This window comes from Limulus polyphemus, unplaced genomic scaffold, assembly GCF_000517525.1.
Source record: "Limulus polyphemus unplaced genomic scaffold, Limulus_polyphemus-2.1.2 Scaffold771, whole genome shotgun sequence".
Lineage (NCBI taxonomy): Eukaryota > Metazoa > Arthropoda > Merostomata > Xiphosura > Limulidae > Limulus > Limulus polyphemus.
In genome coordinates, this window is record NW_013666381.1 from 9,839 (window position 1) to 30,767 (window position 20,929).

The 20,929-nt window shown below is 32.4% G+C and overlaps 1 protein-coding gene across 1 annotated transcript; it reads left to right on the forward strand.

Annotated features, from left to right (window-relative positions):
• The first annotated feature begins 1,986 nt into the window (after positions 1 to 1,986).
• On the forward strand, positions 1,987 to 18,087 carry LOC106460448 (ADP/ATP translocase 3-like). The gene is made up of 2 exons (XM_013920142.2): positions 1,987 to 2,234; positions 16,981 to 18,087. The coding sequence occupies exons 1-2, from the start codon at positions 2,075 to 2,077 to the stop codon at positions 17,721 to 17,723; spliced, it is 903 nt and encodes a 300-aa protein (XP_013775596.1). The 5' UTR covers positions 1,987 to 2,074; the 3' UTR covers positions 17,724 to 18,087.
• Positions 18,088 to 20,929: the final 2,842 nt, after the last annotated feature.

Here is a 20,929-nt window from a genome sequence, read left to right on the forward strand (position 1 = left end):
GTGCTCGACTCAATTGTCAGTCTCTCTCTGTCTGCAGTTCAATTACATTGTTGCCGTCAGTTCTTGGCGGTCTTATATGCAAGAATACCGTACATCTAGTAACCTCTCGAGGCTTCAAGAAGGGACATGAACGTTCTAGAAGCGCGTGACGTGTTACCAGCATCACGTGACCTCCGCTGTCGTAACACTAAGTTACTTCTTAAAGTGGACCTGAATAGAAAGGAAATCCCATGGTTCCGATATGTTGAGCTCCTCAATGGCTCGGCGGTAAGTCTGAAAGCTTATAACGCTAAAAACCGGGTTTCGATACCTGTGGTGGGCATAGCAGAAATAGCCCATTATGTAGCTTTGTGCATACCTACAAATAAACAACAAAACAATATGTTGATGACATTTTTTTCTGTCTGGTCAAACAATAGAAATGATTTTCAAGTCTTTTTCCAGAAGACTATCAAGCTTTACAGTGCTATTAAGTTTAAAGTGTAATGGAAAACCAATAACTACCTCTCTTTTATAGACATTGTCATAATTTAACTACAGCAGAAATACAACCTGTTCTTTCTATCTACATAAAACAAACTATTTAAGCCATGTTAATTTGATTTTGAGCCACTATAAAACGGTTAAAACATCAATTATAACTTCGATGTTTTTTAAGAACTTATAGAAGATGTCATCACATGACGCTTGCTGAGGAAAAATATTTTTATAATTTTTGAACGATTACAATATCATATAGACTTTATCAAAAAAAAAAGGTAAGGCAGACATTTTTTTTCTTCTTAGGAATGTAATCAGCATCATCTAGATATGAAAATAAGCTTCAACTACAGTTCTAATATTGTCGCTTTAGAGAAATGTCTCAAAAATAACAATTTCAAAGCTTTTATTAATATTACAACATCATTATAAATGTGTTACCCTTAAACAAGTTTGTACCTCAATATGAAGAGCAGGGCATCTATCTAATCTCCTACCAGCACTGTGAAAAAATTTATGTTAGTGACACTGGTAAAACTTTAGATATAAGGTTCGCAGAACACAAAATTGATGTTAAAAATGGTCAAACAATTAATCCTATTTTTCTATATATAAAGGAATCTTCATCTGGAAATCAGTCAGAACTATTACACAAAAGTAGAAATTATGTTAAAGGAAGAAATGAAGAAAATTAGTTAATTCACATGTAGCCAAACTTCAACACCTTTAAAGGTCACTGCTGAACACATGGACCCCTATACCCCTTCTGACGTCATATGCCACTAAGGGACTTGGAACTTCCGTTATAAAATAAACAGTGTATGTGTTTCTTTCAAGAATACACGTTGGACTGAAGAGGACACGTGAAAGCGTAGGAGCTTGTATCCATAAAAAATATTACGTGATATTAGGTCTAAACTGTATTTTAGATTGCTTTACACGATATTGTGTAAATATCTACTATTGAAATTGTATATACTAGTTTCCTACGTACGAAAGGAAGTTTCGGATTCCCCAAAGGCCTAGACTTTCATGAAACTTCCACACTTATTACATTATGTAAATATTAAAAACTTTCTAGTGAACAAAAACATCGAATGATAAGAATATAGCCCAGAATAATGTTGCTATGTGTGTTGTAAGTTAACTAGTGGAAAAGTTAAGCATTGAGATTTTAATTACGAAATGCTAATTTCTTTTTTGTTCGTATAATTTACATTACAAACAAAATATTTAAAGACAATTAGACTTTTTATTTTAGTCATCCATACGCATTGATGTTTAATTGTTTTTAGTTGTATTAATGTAATATACAAAAGCTGACTTCGTAATATTTAAAAGTGATTGGTCAATAATCAAAACATTAAATATTTTATTATAATGATAAAATGTATGATAATGTTGACCAAAATATATCCACAACAATATAGTTTTACGTCTAAAAATACAGTATCTCATGTTTGTTTCAAATATGTTTGTTCGTTAACTTTTCAGATTATTTGCTAGTCCTCCGACCAATAAAATTGTTGGTGAAACACGTCAGCTTTCTTTCTGCCGTGTGCTGTAGTAGAGTGAGGTTGTAATAGTTGCTATCATGTCGGCTTTCGACCCTGTCTCATTTGCCAAGGATTTTTTGGCCGGTGGAATTGCTGCTGCAATTTCCAAGACAGCTGTAGCACCTATTGAGCGTGTAAAATTACTTCTTCAAGTTCAACATGCATCTAAACAAATTTCACCTGATAAACATTATAAAGGTAAGTTGGTCTTCCTTACCATTACCAGTCACCGCCGCCACCATTTCTTAAGTTAACGATTGGTTCAGCGACTAGACCTTTAAAAAGTTTATGTTTAACTTAACTAAGTTAAGTTATAACAACTAGCCTTTCACTCTCAGGGTTGGATATTTAATAAAAAAATTCTGACTGCATCACAGAAAAGTATCACTTTTAAGGCAGATGACTAGTTGTCCGCAACATAAATTACGGTACATAATAGTATGTAGTGCTCAAAAGTTCGTAAACCAATAAAACACGCTGATATTGATAATACTATTACAGTACTAGTACTAAGCGCCCTAAACTTTGGTGTGAGGGAGTAGACGACATCTACAGTAATTTTTTTTTATTCACATAACTTTGATTTCAAATTTAAAAAAGCGAAATAAATGTCAATAACACTGGTCTATTACAAACCGTCATTTTCTGTGTATGACTGAGAGAGAGTCCTGAGTCCTGAATGAAATCTGAGAGAGCACTGCTAATCAACTTAAGTTAACGTATTGTTATTCTCTTCTTCAATAATAATAATAATAATAAATAAGTTCTGAGTGGAGTGCTTAGATTTACTTGTTATACAATATAAGACTATTGAAAATACCACCCTGTTCTTTAAGCACTTGAAATCCTCAAACACATGCCTGTAGGATAAAAAGATAAAATTATACTCAAGAATTACTTTCAAATTTAACAGCTTGGTGAGTGTTGTCTTTCTCCGTCATCCTTCACACATTCCATGTGAAAGATTTTACTTGCCACACTGCATGATGAGCTAAAATGCATAGTAGTTTTTCTTTTAAACTTAAAATGTTTGATATTTTGGAAAATTGGAATTTATTAGATTCTCTGCTACCTGAATGATCATAGTAACTCAGAGTGGGGATTAAAAGGTTAACATACTAATTTGTTTAACATTTTTTACTTTAAGTGAATAATTTTTATTCTTACTTCATCAAGTATAAGTATACAAAATGCTATTTTAACTGCTGCAGGCTTCACATTAAAATGAAACATCAGTGGATTTCCTTTTTTTACTTGAGAACAATAGCACACTAAGCTGTACAGGATGAAATCCCTGGGACCAGTAAAGCTGTTAAAGCACAGTAAAATGTTTAGGCTGAAATCACTGGAACTATTAAAGCTGCCATGTAGCACACTGAACTGTACAGGTGGGACTAGTAAAGCTGCCATGTAGCACTGTGCTATATATGTGCCCCATCTAAACAAATGATTGGTGGTCCAGAAAATTTATTTTCACATTACAGAAATGCTAATATATTTGCAAATAATGTTCTCTTGACTATTGTAGGGGAGAGTTGGAGTAATTGAATAACATGTCATTTGGCATTTAATGTATTTCTGGGCAAAACTACTGTGGCCCTGTTATTTTTTTGGTGTTACAGAAAAATAATGGGTTTGAAAATAACTGTCTGATCATTGCAGGTGATAGTTGTAGTAACTTAGTGGTGTATGACATGTTCTTGTGCTATTTCAGAATCTAGGTGCATGCCCCTGGCAGGGGAAATATTTCCTCATATAACTTTTAACTCTCTTTACCATGGGCTAGGTCCCTGGGATTGACCACGTAACCATTTTGTGCTCGTTATACTTGTCATGCATTAACTTTTATATTAGTAAGCATATGTTCACGAAATTTGGCAGATTATCAGTAAACATTACAAGGCTTTCATACACAAAGTATCAGTTCTTTTGTTGTTTTTTTTATCAAGTCTTAAGGTAATGGGTTATCAAGTAATGGGTTTTCTCTTGCCTTTTTGTTTTCACATGTTGCCTATCCAACATGCAAAGTAATTTTTCATTTTAAGATTAAAAGTACTTTTATGCATCAGAAAATTTTCAAATTTCAAATGCGAAACCTTATAATGTCCAGATAGTTGTAAATGTTTCTTAAGAAAAAAACTATTTTATCTGTTATTTTCACTAATGAATCTCTGTACAGGTTCAGTCAATTTGACAGATCTTGTAACCACCATAAAAAAAAAAATAATTAGGGAATAAATATAAATTATGCCTTTTTCATTCTAGGATGACTACATATTATAACACAAACATAAATGTTTAGACTAAATAGCTAAATCTCATAACATTATATATATACGTGTGTGTGTGTGTGTGTATATTTATTTTATTATTTTTATTATATTGACCTTTCAGCCATGCCTGGCTAACAGTACAGAAGCTACAATGATGCTGTGTTTTAGTGGACTGGTATTTTGTAAAATAGTCACACTTTAATTGTGCATTATACATGTATATAGGTTATTACTATTTACAAACAAGTTCTTAAACTTATTTTTCTTAAAACATAGAACAGTAAATAAAGAAGTAAAGCAGACGATTATATTTTCTAGTTACGACCTTTGTACGCAGTTGCCGCTTGTCGTAGCTTGCTAAGCCTTGAGATATTTCACACGTGAAGGATGTGAAATGAAATTATTTTTTTTAGGTTTTATATGTACATTGGAATAACCAAAAAATCATAAATTACTATATTGATACCGTAGAATTCCACTATAATTTATCAATTTTTGTAACTAAACTGTATTTGGGACTACAAAAATATTTAGAACAAGTTAAAGTCCCAACTTACCACCACGAAGGTTCATCTTGAAAGAAAAAGTGGATGCCGTTGTATTTGAAAATGGCTGAGACATCCACTAGGGGACATTCTGATCTTTTGATTGGTTATTCATGTCATATATAGAAACAAGTGTTTACAAGGAAATCTTTCCAAAAATGGAAAAAGAAGGGGCCCATTATATTTGATTCATTACACGAGTTATATCTTATCAAATGGAAAAGGTAAGAGGTTCTTATTTTATATTCTAGCTTGTCAATATTGATAATTTGAGTTCCTAATTTGTATGAAACTATAGACTTAGAATATTGACATCACAAACATCTAATTTGAACCAGTGCTGCATTCAACATACCACGTGACACACAAAAATCGATGTTTGACTGTGTTTTTCTAATATTTACTTTTAAGTTAAGAAATTGAATAACGTATAATACTAAAACTTGAATTATAATCTTCAGCTTGATACCAAACTTTTTGACATAAATTTATGAAATGGTAGTTCAATTTTTGAATGTGAGTCAACAAATGTGATGACATGGCCTTTGACCTGTGACCCATCTGGAGAGGATTAACCATTACCTAAATTGTACACACTTCAGGGTCTGAGTGCATACCTACACATTAAATTTTGAAATCTAGGTAAAAAATATAATTCTAACTGTATCTCAACAATATTTTACTCAAATAGTTTGTAATTGATATTTTAGAAGTAAATAACTTTTTAGAGTATTTTGTAAAGAAAAAATGTTTCATTTCTTTGTAGCTCAAAGGAGTCTTTGTTTATAGACAAAGCTTTTATTTTATTTTTTAGAATTTTCATGCTCATTTGAAAATGCAGATTTATACTTGCTTGGAAACTGTCATCCCTTGAAATATAATTGTGTATTTCTTTTCAATGTGATTTTAATTCTCTTCAGTGATTTTTATTAAATTGCCTCGAGTGGTCAGTGTTTTATGATGTTGGAGTATGAAATAATGAGGTTCACTTTTGTAAGTAGTTAAAATGGTGTTATTTATATCAGTGCAGAGTAAATATGGTGGATGTAGCAGTAATCTGGTTTCTTGACATACTATTTATTAGGAGTTAATAAAGGACCTTACTATGAAGTTTACAACACTTAGGAATAAACTACAGATCTGTGTTTTTTTCATATTATTTTCTTTTCATTTATAATTTTTTGTGTTAACTTATTTGTTTGAAAGCTACAGGAATATTCTTTTAAGACATCTGGTAAGGATAGTTAAGGCTAATGTGTTTGTGATGGCTAAGAATTCAGATGACTCCAAACTTTTTCATTGTATATACTAGTGAATTTGTTGCTAATCTAAGAATATGAGAACTCCTTATTTATTGAAAACAAACTGATCTTAACCAAAAATGTAGTTGGAAAATATTTGTACTGAAGCAAATAATAATAAAATTGGATGAAGGCACAGATGACTTCAGACTAGTAATAGTAATTTTCCTGACACTATTTTACTAAAATGTAGTTATGTGTACTGTCAAAAAATAAGGAAACAATTTACACAAAAATCCGTGGCTTAACATTTTATACTAAGTAGATATTGCACATCAAAGGGATGATACATGGTTTACATATTGTGTATCAAAAGATTTCTCCAAAGTATAGGGGTTTTCTCTCCATAGGGCAGGAAGAATTTCCTCCATAGGATTTTTCCAAATCTGAGGGTTTTAACTATAGATGGTATCACTTATGAAGAAACTAGGTATACTTAAAAATCTACCATTTTAACCATACTTAAAAAAATTGAAGTATTACCAGACCTTGTATAGACATAATGTGTCTCTAGCATGTGAATTACCTATTCTGTTTTAATCACTAAATACACCCACCCCCCCAGAAAAATTCTGAAAGTAAAATTACCAAGTAAGGGAAATATTACTTCCATCAAAAAAAAGGAAAAGCTGGTTAAACATCAAAAACATTGTTTTTACAAAGTGTCATCTTGCACAAATAATTTGTTTTTTATTGATAGATTTAACCCGAGTTAGCAAAGACAGTTTGAAGATAGTATCGACAGTGTCATTTTTGTATAGTAAAAAATAACTGAAATATGATGACTGATTTATACTTAATAAAGTAAGAGATGATATAGAATCTGAATCAGTGACTGCTGACTTCAACTGTTTTGTATTAAGTTTAATAATAATCCTCGTAGCTAAGGCCAAAGTTATAATCCAGTTATCATACAAGTTAATTTCTTCTGAGGGTATGCAAAGATTTAGATACACATGAAAAAGAAAAGACTACATTGTTTTTACTTTATTTTTAGAACAGTGCAGCTCGTCAGTAGAAGATGATGGGTAGTGCCTGTCAATTGTAAGTTTAGCTTCTGATTCCTGAAAACTGGTAATGGATACCAGATAAACCAGAAAGACCTGCTCCAGTTGAAAGTTGTAGCTCTACAATAGCTGCAACCAGATCCAATGTAAATTCCTTCTGGGAATGTCAACTAATTGTTTATATGTATGCACTAATAATAGTTAAGTCAAAAGAAAAAGTTATCGGTTTGGTTGACATGTCTCCTTATCACATCATGATGGAATTGTGCAAAGTAAAAAGACTAAACATTTCATTGATCAGTCCATTTTGTTGATGTAATCAGTCTACATTATAGAAGTTCAGCTTCATCTCTGTAAAGTTGTCCTTGATATGTTTTGTAGAAGATTCTGTTGTCGAAGTAATACAATTATTAGTTCCTAGTGAGAGTAACTTGTCAAAGAGCCATTGAGAATTGTAAAAGTTGTCTGTGAACAGAAAATGTCCCAAGCTGTTATGTCCTCCATCAGCCCAAATACAGTTCTGTTAGTTAAATGTTGAGCAAGCTATTTCCCTATTTACCTGTGTTAACTTTTGAATTTAAGCCATACCTACTTATTACTTCAGCGTGTAAACTCTTAACATTTATCATACCTACTTATTACTTCTGCATGTAAACTAACATTTAAGCCATACCTACTTATTACTTCTGCCTGAATCCACAACTTTATTATTCCTCCATTTTCACTTGACAAGTTTATTTGGTCTATTTTGGTGGAATTCAAGCTTAGTCTTTGTATTCTGTATCTGTTCTTTGTTGGTTCTGTAAAAAAGCTGATAAGAGCTGCAAAGCAAGTCTACATCAGGTACAAGTTTTAAAAGTTTATGCTTTTTATTGACTTGTAGGAATCTGAATCATTAAAAGGTTTTGTTAGAAAATACAGAAGATTATTGAGGAATGTAAAAAAGATGGAAAAGTAGACCAGTAGTATTCTTTGATTTCTGGATTAGGACATAAACCCATGAGTTACCATTGTGATTCTGCAAAATTATAATAAAAGAACATGAAAAGTAACAATTGTATGACAAGTTTTCTTTTTCATTTCTGTGTGTGTTCTCTGTTACCTGCAAAACTGTTTTAAGTACATCTTCACTTACTGTTTTGCTTAATACAGGTTCTCTTCATTATGTCTAAGCAAGAAGTTTATTTACACTATCAATCTACAGAATTGAACAGCCTTTTTGTGTTGCCAGCTCTAGTGATCTATGATTTTTGGCATATTTCTTTCTTATTGGCAAAGCCACAGTCATGCATTGAGAATGACCACTTTAAATAACTTGTTTTGCATCTTGATTTCCTAAAACATGGCACAGAAAAAGTAGCTGACTCAGAAGAGTACAATGGTCGACATGGGTTCTGTTAATTTGCTAAGAATACAAGATTATCAAAAGATTCTGCAAAAGTTTCAACATTTTTAGATTGTAGCATAATATATACACTTACCACCAATACATGTAGGCATTGGCTATATTTATGCCAGTTGTAATAAAATTTCATTGGCTGTATTTAAGCTACTATCACCCACTATATGTGCTCAATCATGTATTATTTTTGGACTTGGTAATTTTGAATCTTAATATCAATATTGTGTTGCCATAATGATAGCTATCATTGCTTAGGCTGTGTCATTACTACACTGTTGATGGTGTGTTATACTTTGAGATATAGACTAGGCCTATTGACTGTTACTTGCATATTTAAGTGTTCAAAGTAAAGCACTTGTCTGATAACAAGGTCAGAAAGTGCTGAAATTGCAGCTTTAGTTGATGGTATCAATCTTCAATATCTGCACATTTGTAACATTAATGGCATAAACATAACCACTGAAATTGCATTACGACTGGCATAAATATTGTTTTTTCATAGTGACTGTTTCTATGAAATCAGTGTAAGTTTTTATTACAATAGAAATGAATTATGGAAACTTGTATTATGCTTTCATTACATATCACAATTGGGAAAATTAAGATTTAACAAACATTAGTATTAGAAGAAACAGTTTACCTTATCAAACTTGGTCCTCTACCTAAATATGTTTAATTTCATACAAGACTGAAATGCCAGTTTAAAATGATTGATCAGGCACTGAGAGCAGAAATCCTCTATAGAGATTTACATATTGATTTTCTGTTAATCTCAGCAACAGTCGGTTCTTCCTGAACAGTCATCTCAGTCTTAAGATTTCAAAATCTCTTATTCGTTCATGCATTATTTTGGGCATTTATTTTTCTTAAGAGTACTCTCAAAGAATGGTGTAATTCACATTATTTTTTAAACCCATTTTCACTGCTTTTGTTCATGCTGATTAGTGTCTCAAGAACATACTTTTCCATTTTATTGTGGGTGAGTTTTGGTGGCATAAAGGGAATTAGTGTGAGAGAAGTTAAAAGGTCATGACCTATACCATAAGATAACTAGTACTTCTGAACACAGTATTCCCAGGTAGTCCAAACTAGTAATTTGTATAGAGATGATTAAGTCATTAATTTTATAATAAATATATCTATAAATACATGCTAAAATTCTATTAGCTTTGCTCCAACAACAGAACATTGCCTTGATGTCTTTAAATGACTTATCCAGTACTGTACCTAGATACTTTTCTACAGTCATGCTGTTGATTGGGTTCTTGTGTTTATTAAATTTGTGATCCAAATTAAGTTAATCCCAAATATAATTTTACCATGTACTTGATTATAATTAAAGGACATTTGTTATGTATTTTGCCCAACTGACCAATTAATCCATGTTGTTTTATCTTAACATCCTCAGTACAGCTAGAAAAACCAAGTTTAATGTCATCATTAAACTTTACAAACTTACTGATGCATCATTAATATAAATAAGAAAGCAAAGGCCCAAACACTGGCCTTTAAACCTAAAACATTCAATTACAGGGGTCCTATTTCACAAGACCATGTACTGAACTCTTCCAACTTTATCTATATTTAATGCTATTTTGTGCTGCAAATTCTAGAACTTGTTGTACAACAGTCAGACTTGCTACACAATCTTTGTGTGGGGTAATTTCACAATAGCCCCTCCACATGCACTCAGATTTGAGAATCCACGTGAAAGAGCATACAATTAATAGTCAACTTGATAATTTGGATAAACAGAGTAAAATTTAATGAAAGTACAACGTTTCACCAGGTTAACCTGACATCATCAGGTACATCAACTACAATGAATGAATAGAAACTACAAAAAATATATATATGATACAGTGCAAAGGTACATTGAACTTTGATTGGGTAAATTTAACAGTAAAGTATGATATTTCCGGTGAGTGTTTATTCCATACGGCTTGACTTCTTGAGCGTCAATGTCTGTAATCAACAAAATAGGAGAATATAAGTACCCTTTCAAAAATATAAAATATTATAACAACAAAATTTATAAATTAAATACTGTAACTTTAAAATTGTAAATTGAAGTAAAGTGATGCACATAAAATAATATAAAAAAAAAAAAACCTTTTTGAACATCAACATAGTTAAGTTAAAATTAGAATAGATACAACTGTGTGCCAGAATACTTATTTATTTTAGGCATAAACTGTTTCATAAGCAATGCTTCCTTAATTTTGTGATGGTTTATATTTTTTGTAAGAATTTTAACATCATCAAGATGAAATGAATGACCATACTTAGACATACGTTCATGGACATGAGAAGGCGGTTTGTAATGTTCATTAACTCAGGTGTAATGTTCATTAACCTACTTGCCTGTAGGTTTCTCCAATGTAAGTTTCTGATAAAACGTTGTACTTTCATTAAATTTTACTCTGTTTATCCGAATTATCAAGTTTACGTTTAATTATGACAGAGTACTTCCTTTCATCGTAACGGACAATTAATAGTAATGCTCCTCAAAAATATGTTCTAGATTAGGTTTTTATCTCTCTTTTCATCAGCTTTCATTTTCAAAATGCATTATTTGTATTTTAACATTACTTTTGAATTGTTTGAAAGCATTTCATTGAATTATAGCCCAGTGTTTAATTTGTATCTTTATTATTAGGGCTTCTGATTTTTGGTTTAACCAATAAATAACAATTATTACCAGAAATGGTTATTCTGTTTGTAATTCATGCTAAGTGTGAAAACATTTGCACATCATATGGAAAAGGCAATAAATATTAATCTAACATTTTCTAAAAAAAATTACATCAAGAGCTTAATCCTTAAACGTTCAACAATTGAAAGTAGTGATATCTGTTTGACATCGAATATTAATAACTATGATATGTAAATTTTATAGTTCCTTTGAAAGGAATAATACTTCTACGTGTTTCTATGCTAGTAATTTTCAAAAAGTAGACACAAATTTTAAATTCAAGCTATACGGGCACCTAGTCTTTGTATAAGGTTTGTTTGGCAAAATTATTGACATTTTCAATGCAAAATGCTTATTTTCATATTAATATTTGTTTTTTAAAACCAATACTAGAACTTCCAAAATGGTGTTACCTCGATCCTGGTCTGCCAGCACTCCAGTCTTAATATTCCATAAGTTTTGTGCCATTTCAGAACATGCTGATCATGTGACTACTCTCCATCAATTGTACTTTGCCATCTATACTGGCACAACTAGCTCCCTCTACTATTGTAGAACAATCTTCACTTTCTTGATTGGTGTTCTAGTCGTAGACATATGTTTTAACCTGCTCTCCATGTGACTACAAAATTTTGATTGTGCTTGATCACAAACTTATATCAGTATCAACTTCAAGTTTTGACTTCTTGTGTTTGATTTCCATTGTTTCTACTTATCTGTTTTAAAAATTTTTTTTTTTTTTTGATTTCTAATTTGTTCATATGAATTTGAGATTTATTATGGCAGATGTGATTAAGTTCCCATACAAGTCAACAGAGGTTCTGACATAAGTTCCCAGGTCTCACGGTCGATGTCTGCTGGGGAAGTACAGGCTTTAGTTCACGGAGAGTTCATGTCTTACGATAATTTCTTCCTTCCATGTTACGATTTTTTGTGAGGAACAATATAATTCCTTGGCTCAAGGATATGGAGTGGACAGTCTCAATGGCCTTACCCCCTCCTTTTCTCACTGTGTGAGGTTCTCTCTTTTGGTGATATGGGCTTCCTTGGAAATTCATTCCTTTGGTTCGAGCTCATATGCATTCACTTTAGTGGATACTTCTTGACCAATGGAACTTCTCCCACAATCCCTTGGACCATCCCATTACCCACCCCACCCCTGGGATCAGGCCAACCTTGCTTGGTGGCTTTTCAGGGAACTGACCACAGTGGGGGGTCCCATTTCTCCACTTTGTCTAGAGTCTTCAATATCCTGGAACTTTTGGCATCCATTGGGCTCTGTATCATTTTTTCCCTTTTCTGAAGGGGCAGGTGGTTATGGTTCATTCCAACTATACTACTGTTGATGGTTACATCACCAAGCAAGCTCTGATGGGAACAAAATCCAGATCTGTGTTTTCAGACTGTATCTTCTTTACTGGGCCCATGACCACTACATGGCAATCTTGGTGTGTCACGTTCCTGGCATTATGAACTTTGTGGCTGATTGCTTATCTCAACCTAACCAGAAAGAAAATTTGTGTGTGGTATACTGCTTATATAGCCTTTTATAATATATCTTTTCCAATATCTAAGGATTCCAGCATCAAGAACTACAGTAATTTCAGTGACCTAATGACAAGAGTATTTATTATTCACAATTTACTGATTTAGGCTGATTTTGTTTCTTCATATAAAATTTTGAGAGGGCTCCATGAAACTAGCAACCTGTATGGTTCTGCAACCCTTGAGAAACAATTTGAGCTTTTGGGAAACACTTCAAATACTTTATTAACAAAAGAGGATATCTATAGAAAGATTGGAAGTAAGAATAAACTTGTATCCAGCAGATCAAATTAAGTACTTAAAGTTATATCATGAGAAAAACATATGCTTATTCAGGAAATAGTTCCCAGAGGATTGTTGATTTTTGCAGCATTTGCAAGGAAATTATAACCTTGTCTTCTATGTATTCTCATCTGTTAAATTATGTAATTTTGACGCATCTCAGTTTTTTTTTTGTAGAATCAAGTGATAAATTTATCACAATGAATAAGAAACCTGCTTCTAATTTCAAAGGAAAAGAATTTCACGATGCAAGAGATACTCTTATTTGATCATATGAGCAAAATTTAAGAAAAGGCATTATTCATTAGTGAGTACAGTTGCTCCATATTCTGTTGAACCTTGTCCTGCGTGTGTAGTCAAATTTTTCTGGATGGTGCTCAGTTTGTAACATTGATGTCCGTTTATTACCTAGGTTTTCAAAACTCATAATTAATGAAGGGTATGGAGAGAAAACTCTTTGCTTAAGTTTTGCAAGCTCAACTACAGAGCAGGAAACTGCTGTGAAACACTTATTAGTGGTAGAGAATGGGCATTGTTTGGCAATACCATTTGAGAAAAGAAAATCCTCCTTAAATACCAGCTTTCTTGGCAGTGTCTTATTTTCTAATGGGCATGGAAAATCAATGATAAAGAAATTGAATTTTGAAAAATGGTAATTGTACATATTTGGAGGGGGGAAGCATTTAATTTTACTTAGGAACACGTGTGCATTTGATGATGATGTTTAGATTCTTGCTGTTACTTGATAGTGCTGACTACTGTTCATGCACACCTTAACACCATGACACTAGTGTATTCACTAGCCAAAGAGGAAGTAATTTTTAGCATACCATTTGCAAACAAGAAATATGATGATTTTGTCAAATAAATGTCAATGGGCTAATGAATAAGTTCTTGTAGATGGCTTCTCCACACTTTGCCCATAAGCAGAAAGATTAATGTAGTGGCAGTTGCCATCAACACCTCAGTTTTTCAGGACCATGGAATATCACAAGTTCAGGATACAAGAAGCAATGATGCATATATTCTGCCCTTATTCAATGGGTGTTGTGCAGTCTGCTGGTTCATGCAGTTCATACAACAGTTTTTGTCAATCAATATGTTCAAGTTAAGGTGGTTTTGGATGTGTAAAGTTGAGATCTGGAGACAATGGTTTTTGCAGCATTCATTTGTTCATAAAATACATTCAATTCTTCCAGTAATTATTACCTAACGGTGAAAATATCTGCTTATCAGAAACCGAAGTCTTGGTATTATTGTCTCTAACTTAGAAATTTTTCCACAGAGAAAACTATTATTGACAAATTGTACCATATATAAGAATGACAGTCAACTCCCACTTATCCATAAGAGAGAAAACAAAGTTGGTGTCTGTTATTCACCAACTGCTTTCCCTCAGTTAAAAAATTATGGTTGCCTGTACTTGTATCTTTGGGTCCTTGACCTGGATACAACTAATTTATTCCATACATTTCATGTTCATGTAAGTTAGACATTTTTAAAGCAATTTGAAAACTTTCTTGAGGTGGAATATTAATGTCTACTTGGCATCTAAAGTATTAGTTTCAAAACCACTGGGAATGGAACTATGAAACTTGAGCAAAAAACCATTGTCCTTTATATAACTTAGTATGAATCTAATAACTGTGAAAGAATCTTCCCAAGAAGAAAAAGAAATTTACCCCTGTGGGTTGTCATTTGCTGAAACAATAAATGGTAAAAATATTTCACATTTTGTGGTCCTTTGGACAACTGGAATGATGGGGATAATGGCTCATCATATACCTTCTGCACACTAAATTTTGGAGTTTGGAGAATAGAGTTGGTAGGGTTAGGGGAAAATTGAATTTGACTAAACTTCTGAAACCTTAACACAACTGACTAGCACCTTTCAAGTATGAAGTGTTCACTTGTATGTTTCACAATTCAAGTGAAAATAATAATTCTAACTATGATATGTTGTTATTTTGTAACATTTATTGTAGTTCCAAGGTGCCTAACTTGTAAACAAACCCCTTGTCAATTTGAATTTTATAATTTTTCTGGCCATTCCAAACCAGATGTTTACATTTGCTAAGAAACTTCTCCATTGAGAATATAGTTAGTCATGTATTTTTGTTTTTAATTTTTGGGATTTTATTATTAAGCCCATTTTTTAATGTCATAGCAAGTAGTCTGAAAATTAATGGAACACAGGTTTGAAAAGAGATAGTCTAAATATTATTGGATATAACAGGTTATGGATTATTTACAGTAGTGTAGAGTAAATAAGGTGATGTGAACAGTCATTCATAATTTTGTGGGGATGTGAACAGATGGAACTTTAAAAGAAAATAAATAAAGGAACCTAATGTAGTAGTTTAGGAAACTTTGGAACAAACCACAGATGTGGAAATATTTTTACCTTCTTTGAACATTTTTTCATTCCTGAATGTTTTCCTGTTAACTCTTTGAAAGCTACAGAAGTTTTCTTATTAACTTTCTTTATTTTCTCTGTATTGGCATTAATTTTCTTTCTTGGCCTTCTTTTAATTTTTTCCATTGTTTTATTATTTCCATTAGATTTTCACTCTTGCTTTGAGCATTTGTCATACTCTTGGAGTTGAGTGTTTTATTTTATTTTTGCCAAAATGACATCAGTTGAGCTTGGTTAGGTTTAAGTAATACATTAAGTGAGGGTAACATTGGGATGACTAATCCTTATTTATTTAATGTTAATAATTATCAAAATGGCAGTGCACGTAACATGGTTTTCAAACAGAACTAGAGGTTTATAGCTCAATGCTAGCATAACAAATGACAATTTCTAACTAATCACAATTCTTGTCTTTGGGTACTCACTCTCATATGATGGTTAATTTTGAATGTACGTAACTAAAGGATTTCTGAAATAGATCAGATCATTTTTATTCTTAAGAAAAGAAAGGGTGGGTATGATCTTTCTGAAGTTTACAAGATTATCCAATAAAGAATAGGTTAAAGCTTTCAATTTCCTTAAGGACTTAAGTTGGAAATTTGGAAACAGGTTAGGTTTTTAGTTAAGAAATGGTTTTGTTTTCATAATAGTGATTGGGATATGAAATGAATTACTGTTGATCATTGTGGAAGCTAACACTTTACAAGAGTTTAACTGAATCTGCACAAGAAAATGGAGAAGGAATGTTGACTATTTTCAAATTTCCTGTGTTTATGTAGCTACACAAAATGTGGCAAAATAAAAGCAACCAATTATCTGCCGACCATCGAAAATTTGATTATGCATGGTTTGTCCAACACACAAACATGAGCACTCTAGATTGTTCTAACATATTTTCATTTACAGGTGCATTTGGTATTGCATGTGAATGCTATAATGTTTGATTTTATATTTTCAGTTCATATATAATACTGTATAGGTAAAACTGTTCATTTATATGTAAAAAAAAAAAAATCAACATAAAAGCATTTATCGGAGGCTTGACGATGCAATGTTCCCATATCCCTTTTAATCCTATAAGGTATTGAGTTCCTCCAACACGGCTTGCTCGAGGAACGTATCCCCTGTGTTGGAGGAGCGCTCACTGTATTACAGGATTTTGTAAATGGACCACAAGAACCACTTCAATTTAAACCTGGTGCTAGCCAAAGTTGGTTGTGTAATAGTGTTCCACAGGGAGAATGTTACCTTAAAGAATAAATGCAGTATTATCTGGATCAACCCGTTAAAACTGTTCTTGAAAATTGATGCATTATATTTCACCTAGACCACTATTGTCCCTTTAAAATTGTGAATTTTCTCATTTTGAAAAAAAAAAGTGAAAATAAAGTTTAAGTTGCAGTTAATTTTATTTCTATTTTCATAAAGCTTAATACAATATTGTTTCAAAAGTTTTTTGTTTCTTTTCACTTTTTTAGGAATGATAGATTGCTTTATTCGAATCCCAAAAGAACAAGGCTTTCTGAGTTATTGGCGTGGAAACTTGGCAAACGTCATCAGATATTTCCCCACCCAAGCCCTCAACTTTGCTTTCAAAGACAAGTACAAGCAAGTCTTCCTGGGAGGTGTTGACAAGAAGACCCAATTCTGGCGGTATTTCCTTGGTAATCTCGCTAGTGGAGGAGCAGCTGGTGCAACTTCTCTCTGTTTTGTTTACCCTCTTGATTTTGCTCGAACCAGGTTAGCTGCAGACATCGGAAAGGCAGGAAGTGAACGAGAGTTCACTGGATTGGGTAACTGCTTGGTCAAAATCTTTAAACATGATGGCCTCATTGGACTGTACAGAGGCTTCAATGTATCTGTGCAGGGTATTATTATCTACCGAGCAGCATATTTTGGCTTCTTTGACACAGCTAAGGGTATGCTTCCAGACCCCAAGAATACTCCTATTATCATCTCCTGGTTAATTGCTCAGACCGTAACCACAGTAGCTGGGATTATGTCTTATCCTTTTGATACTGTCAGGCGGCGCATGATGATGCAGAGTGGAAGAGCTGCAGATCAGAGGATGTACAAGAACACCTTAGATTGTTGGAAGAAGATTCACAAAACTGAAGGTGGAGCAGCCTTCTTCAAGGGGGCATTCTCTAACGTCCTAAGAGGCACTGGTGGGGCTTTGGTACTAGTACTCTATGATGAAGTGAAGAATTTTATCTTTTGAAAAAAATAAAATAAAGTACTAAGCTTAGGTAAATGATAGAAACTAGATTGTTCTTAAAACTGGAAAATTTGGACAGTATCATTTTGTTTTGGATAGATATTAAGGCACTGTAAATTTTACACTGTAATTAGTGTATAACATTCCAGATTTACAATATTACAAACTTAAGGTATTAAGACCTTTATGACCATTTTTTCATTTTTTTAAACCTTTACTCTGCACATTCAGTATACTTCTGTTGATAATAAATGTAGCCTGAAATCTAGCATCTTAATTGTATCTGAGAAGAGAAGAAAGTACAGTGATAGTAGAAATATATTACTTTGTAAAATCAAGGTATATGAATTAAAAAACTTAAATTGGTGTCCTTTTGTTTTTATTTGTAGAACACTTAAGTAATTCTGAAGAAATTTCAAAAATTCTAATTTATAAAGCAGTCTTCTATGTAGTTTGGTACAAAATGGTTTTTCCTCGAGTAGTTATGTTTTAGATTTTTTTTAACATTTTAAAATTACAAGGTATTTGACAGGGAGAAAGTTGTATTTTTAGGTTTTTAAGTTTGCTAATAAGAATATGTAGTTTTAATACTAGTATAAAACTTAGGTCAATGAACAAGAATTTATGCAATTTTAATTTTATTTAGTTTGTAAAACTTTCAGAAGTATTTAAAAACTAATAATGTGGAATCACTAATTTTATTCAAATAACAAATATATAAACAGCCACATCTCATTATTTATTTTTGCAATAGTTTTGTGTAATTAAGACTTGACAAAATTTACTTTTTAATTTATGTATTTGAGACTTGTGTTGGTGCAGTAGAACAATAATTAACCCCTAGTACGTAATTTGTTTAGTCTTAAGATAGGTTAGACAATCTTGTAAGAAAGACAATTGTATAGAAGCACGCTTAAATTTGGAGTTTGAATTACTCTTACACAGTGTATTATAGATAGAAGCAGTTTTCAAGTACATCAATAAGCTCTTTAGTATTTTAAGATAAAATGTTAATGTATTTTAAATATTGTTTATAGTTGGAGTCAGTGACCTGATTGTATAAAATGTGAACGGAGTTGTAGGCTGATTGTGTTAGTTTTAATGTCATTTCAAAACAAAAGTAAGATTAGTTGAAGGTAGCACGAAGTTGCTATGTTAGTTTGTGTAGTTGAGACGTTCCAAAAGTGAAACTTCGAGCACAATATTATTATTATGTTTGGTGGAATGAAATTTTATCTTGCTGTGATTCACTAATTGTAAAAAAAAAAAAAAAAAAACTAAAAAAATTTAAGGTTTTTACAAGAAAAAGTAATTTATCACTCGGAAACAAGCTTTTCCTTGTCACAACAATAGATTCAGAACAATTATCTATGGGTTCTCGAGTCCGTTTTACTTCACCGTACGGTAATCTAAATTAACTTAAATACTTGGTCCGCTGTATAATACGAATAATGAATTAGGCGAAATCTCATATTATTGACATACGTAGATTAATTTAGGTTACTCTATGGTGAAGTAAAACGGACTCGAAAACCCATAGATATTATATACACTTCCATTATAACAGGCCTAACTGTATTTGTTTGGTTTGCTGTCCCAAGATGTGCCGATGAGCCTTGAATAGGCGAAACTGCAGTCCACAACAGAGAGTACGGCCAATCAAGGAATACATTAGGCCTCTACGTCACATTCTCATTTCAATTTCACATTGGTGAAAAAGAATCTTTGACATGTATAATTAATTATTGTTTAGCTAACAGTAGCATCAGGAATTTTTGTGATTATTATTTAACATTGTTACTTGTGTATACATATTTAACTGGTCATTACTGTTGTCCAGGGTTGAGGAGCTATTGTTAGTTTTTTGCCAAGTGTCACTTTACAACACTGTTTCTCAAACTTCTGTTTCCTATGTACCAGGTGTTTGTCTATCAATTTTCCGTCCTACTTACAGTTACCATCAACCAATCTGGCGTAAGACAGCTGAAATTGTTAGTTTGTTACATTTCACGTGCCTGTATTCCGTTTTACTTGTACATTTTACATTGCACGTCGTGGATTTTTTTTAACACTGACAATCACGTTGAACAACAGTGAAACATAAAATATTAACAATTAGAATATAGTTTTAATATGAACACCTATTGATACAAAAAGTCACACAGGATTTTGATTTGAAACTTTTTATTGCGAATCGATTATTCAAACTCTGTTTGTTTGAGAAGCAAAATTTCCAATGTAATTGCAGTCTTATGGGAGTGGTGTTTGTTTCTCAGAATATAATTCCGTAGTATTAGGTTAAAATGGTGAATGTTTTAATTAAGTTAAATCAATAATTTATATTTATATGGAAAATTTATTTCGGATATTATTTACAAATATTTTATTCATCCTCATGCAGTGTTTGTTGAAACTGAATGTTACGTGATAGCCCACATTAAAATTTCTCCACCTTCCTGGACCAAAGATGTTAGGGGAGACAAGAGTAGCTTCTGGTACACATTAGGTAAAAAACCGATCAGAAGCAAACAGTGACTTTTTACTTATTAACACTTAATAGCATACCCATGGGGCCCGCAAAGAAGTGTGAAATTGAATAAAAAAAGAGAGAGAGAATGAATTATGTTCCTAATTTTCCAGGTGGGAGCAAGTGCACCTCCCCCGGCGGACGCCCATGATCATGCCACTTCTTTTGCTAATGTTTAGAACTAAAAGTCTGTGTAATATTTATTTTAAAATTTAATTTTTTTTCTGCCTAATTACTCGAAGCAAGGAAAGTGTGAAATCGGGCGTGTGACTGAGAAAAATAACGCATAAGGCCAACCCCCTGTGCATATCACTGCAGATCTGTTTATCCATTTAATTTGCTTGCTTTGATCTCTCAGTAAAAAGCTGTTTGACATTTCTTCCATTTTCCTCTTAAGATGTTAGAAAATGGCCAGTACGTTAGTTGTAGATGCGCTTATTGTTGAAATTATGACCTTTCCAGCCATTCAAAGACTGATTTTGTATGTTTCCATATTTAGCGAATAATAGCGTGCTTCTAAACGTTGACGTAGGTGAGAGTTTGAATGACTGATTCGACAAAATCTCGTAACAAACGAGACTTTGGTTTTTGTTCGTACATTTCGTCACCTTACAATGTAAATCCGAACAAGGTGTAATTAGGGTCTTACATCTTTATCGCATCATTTTAATTATTATCGATA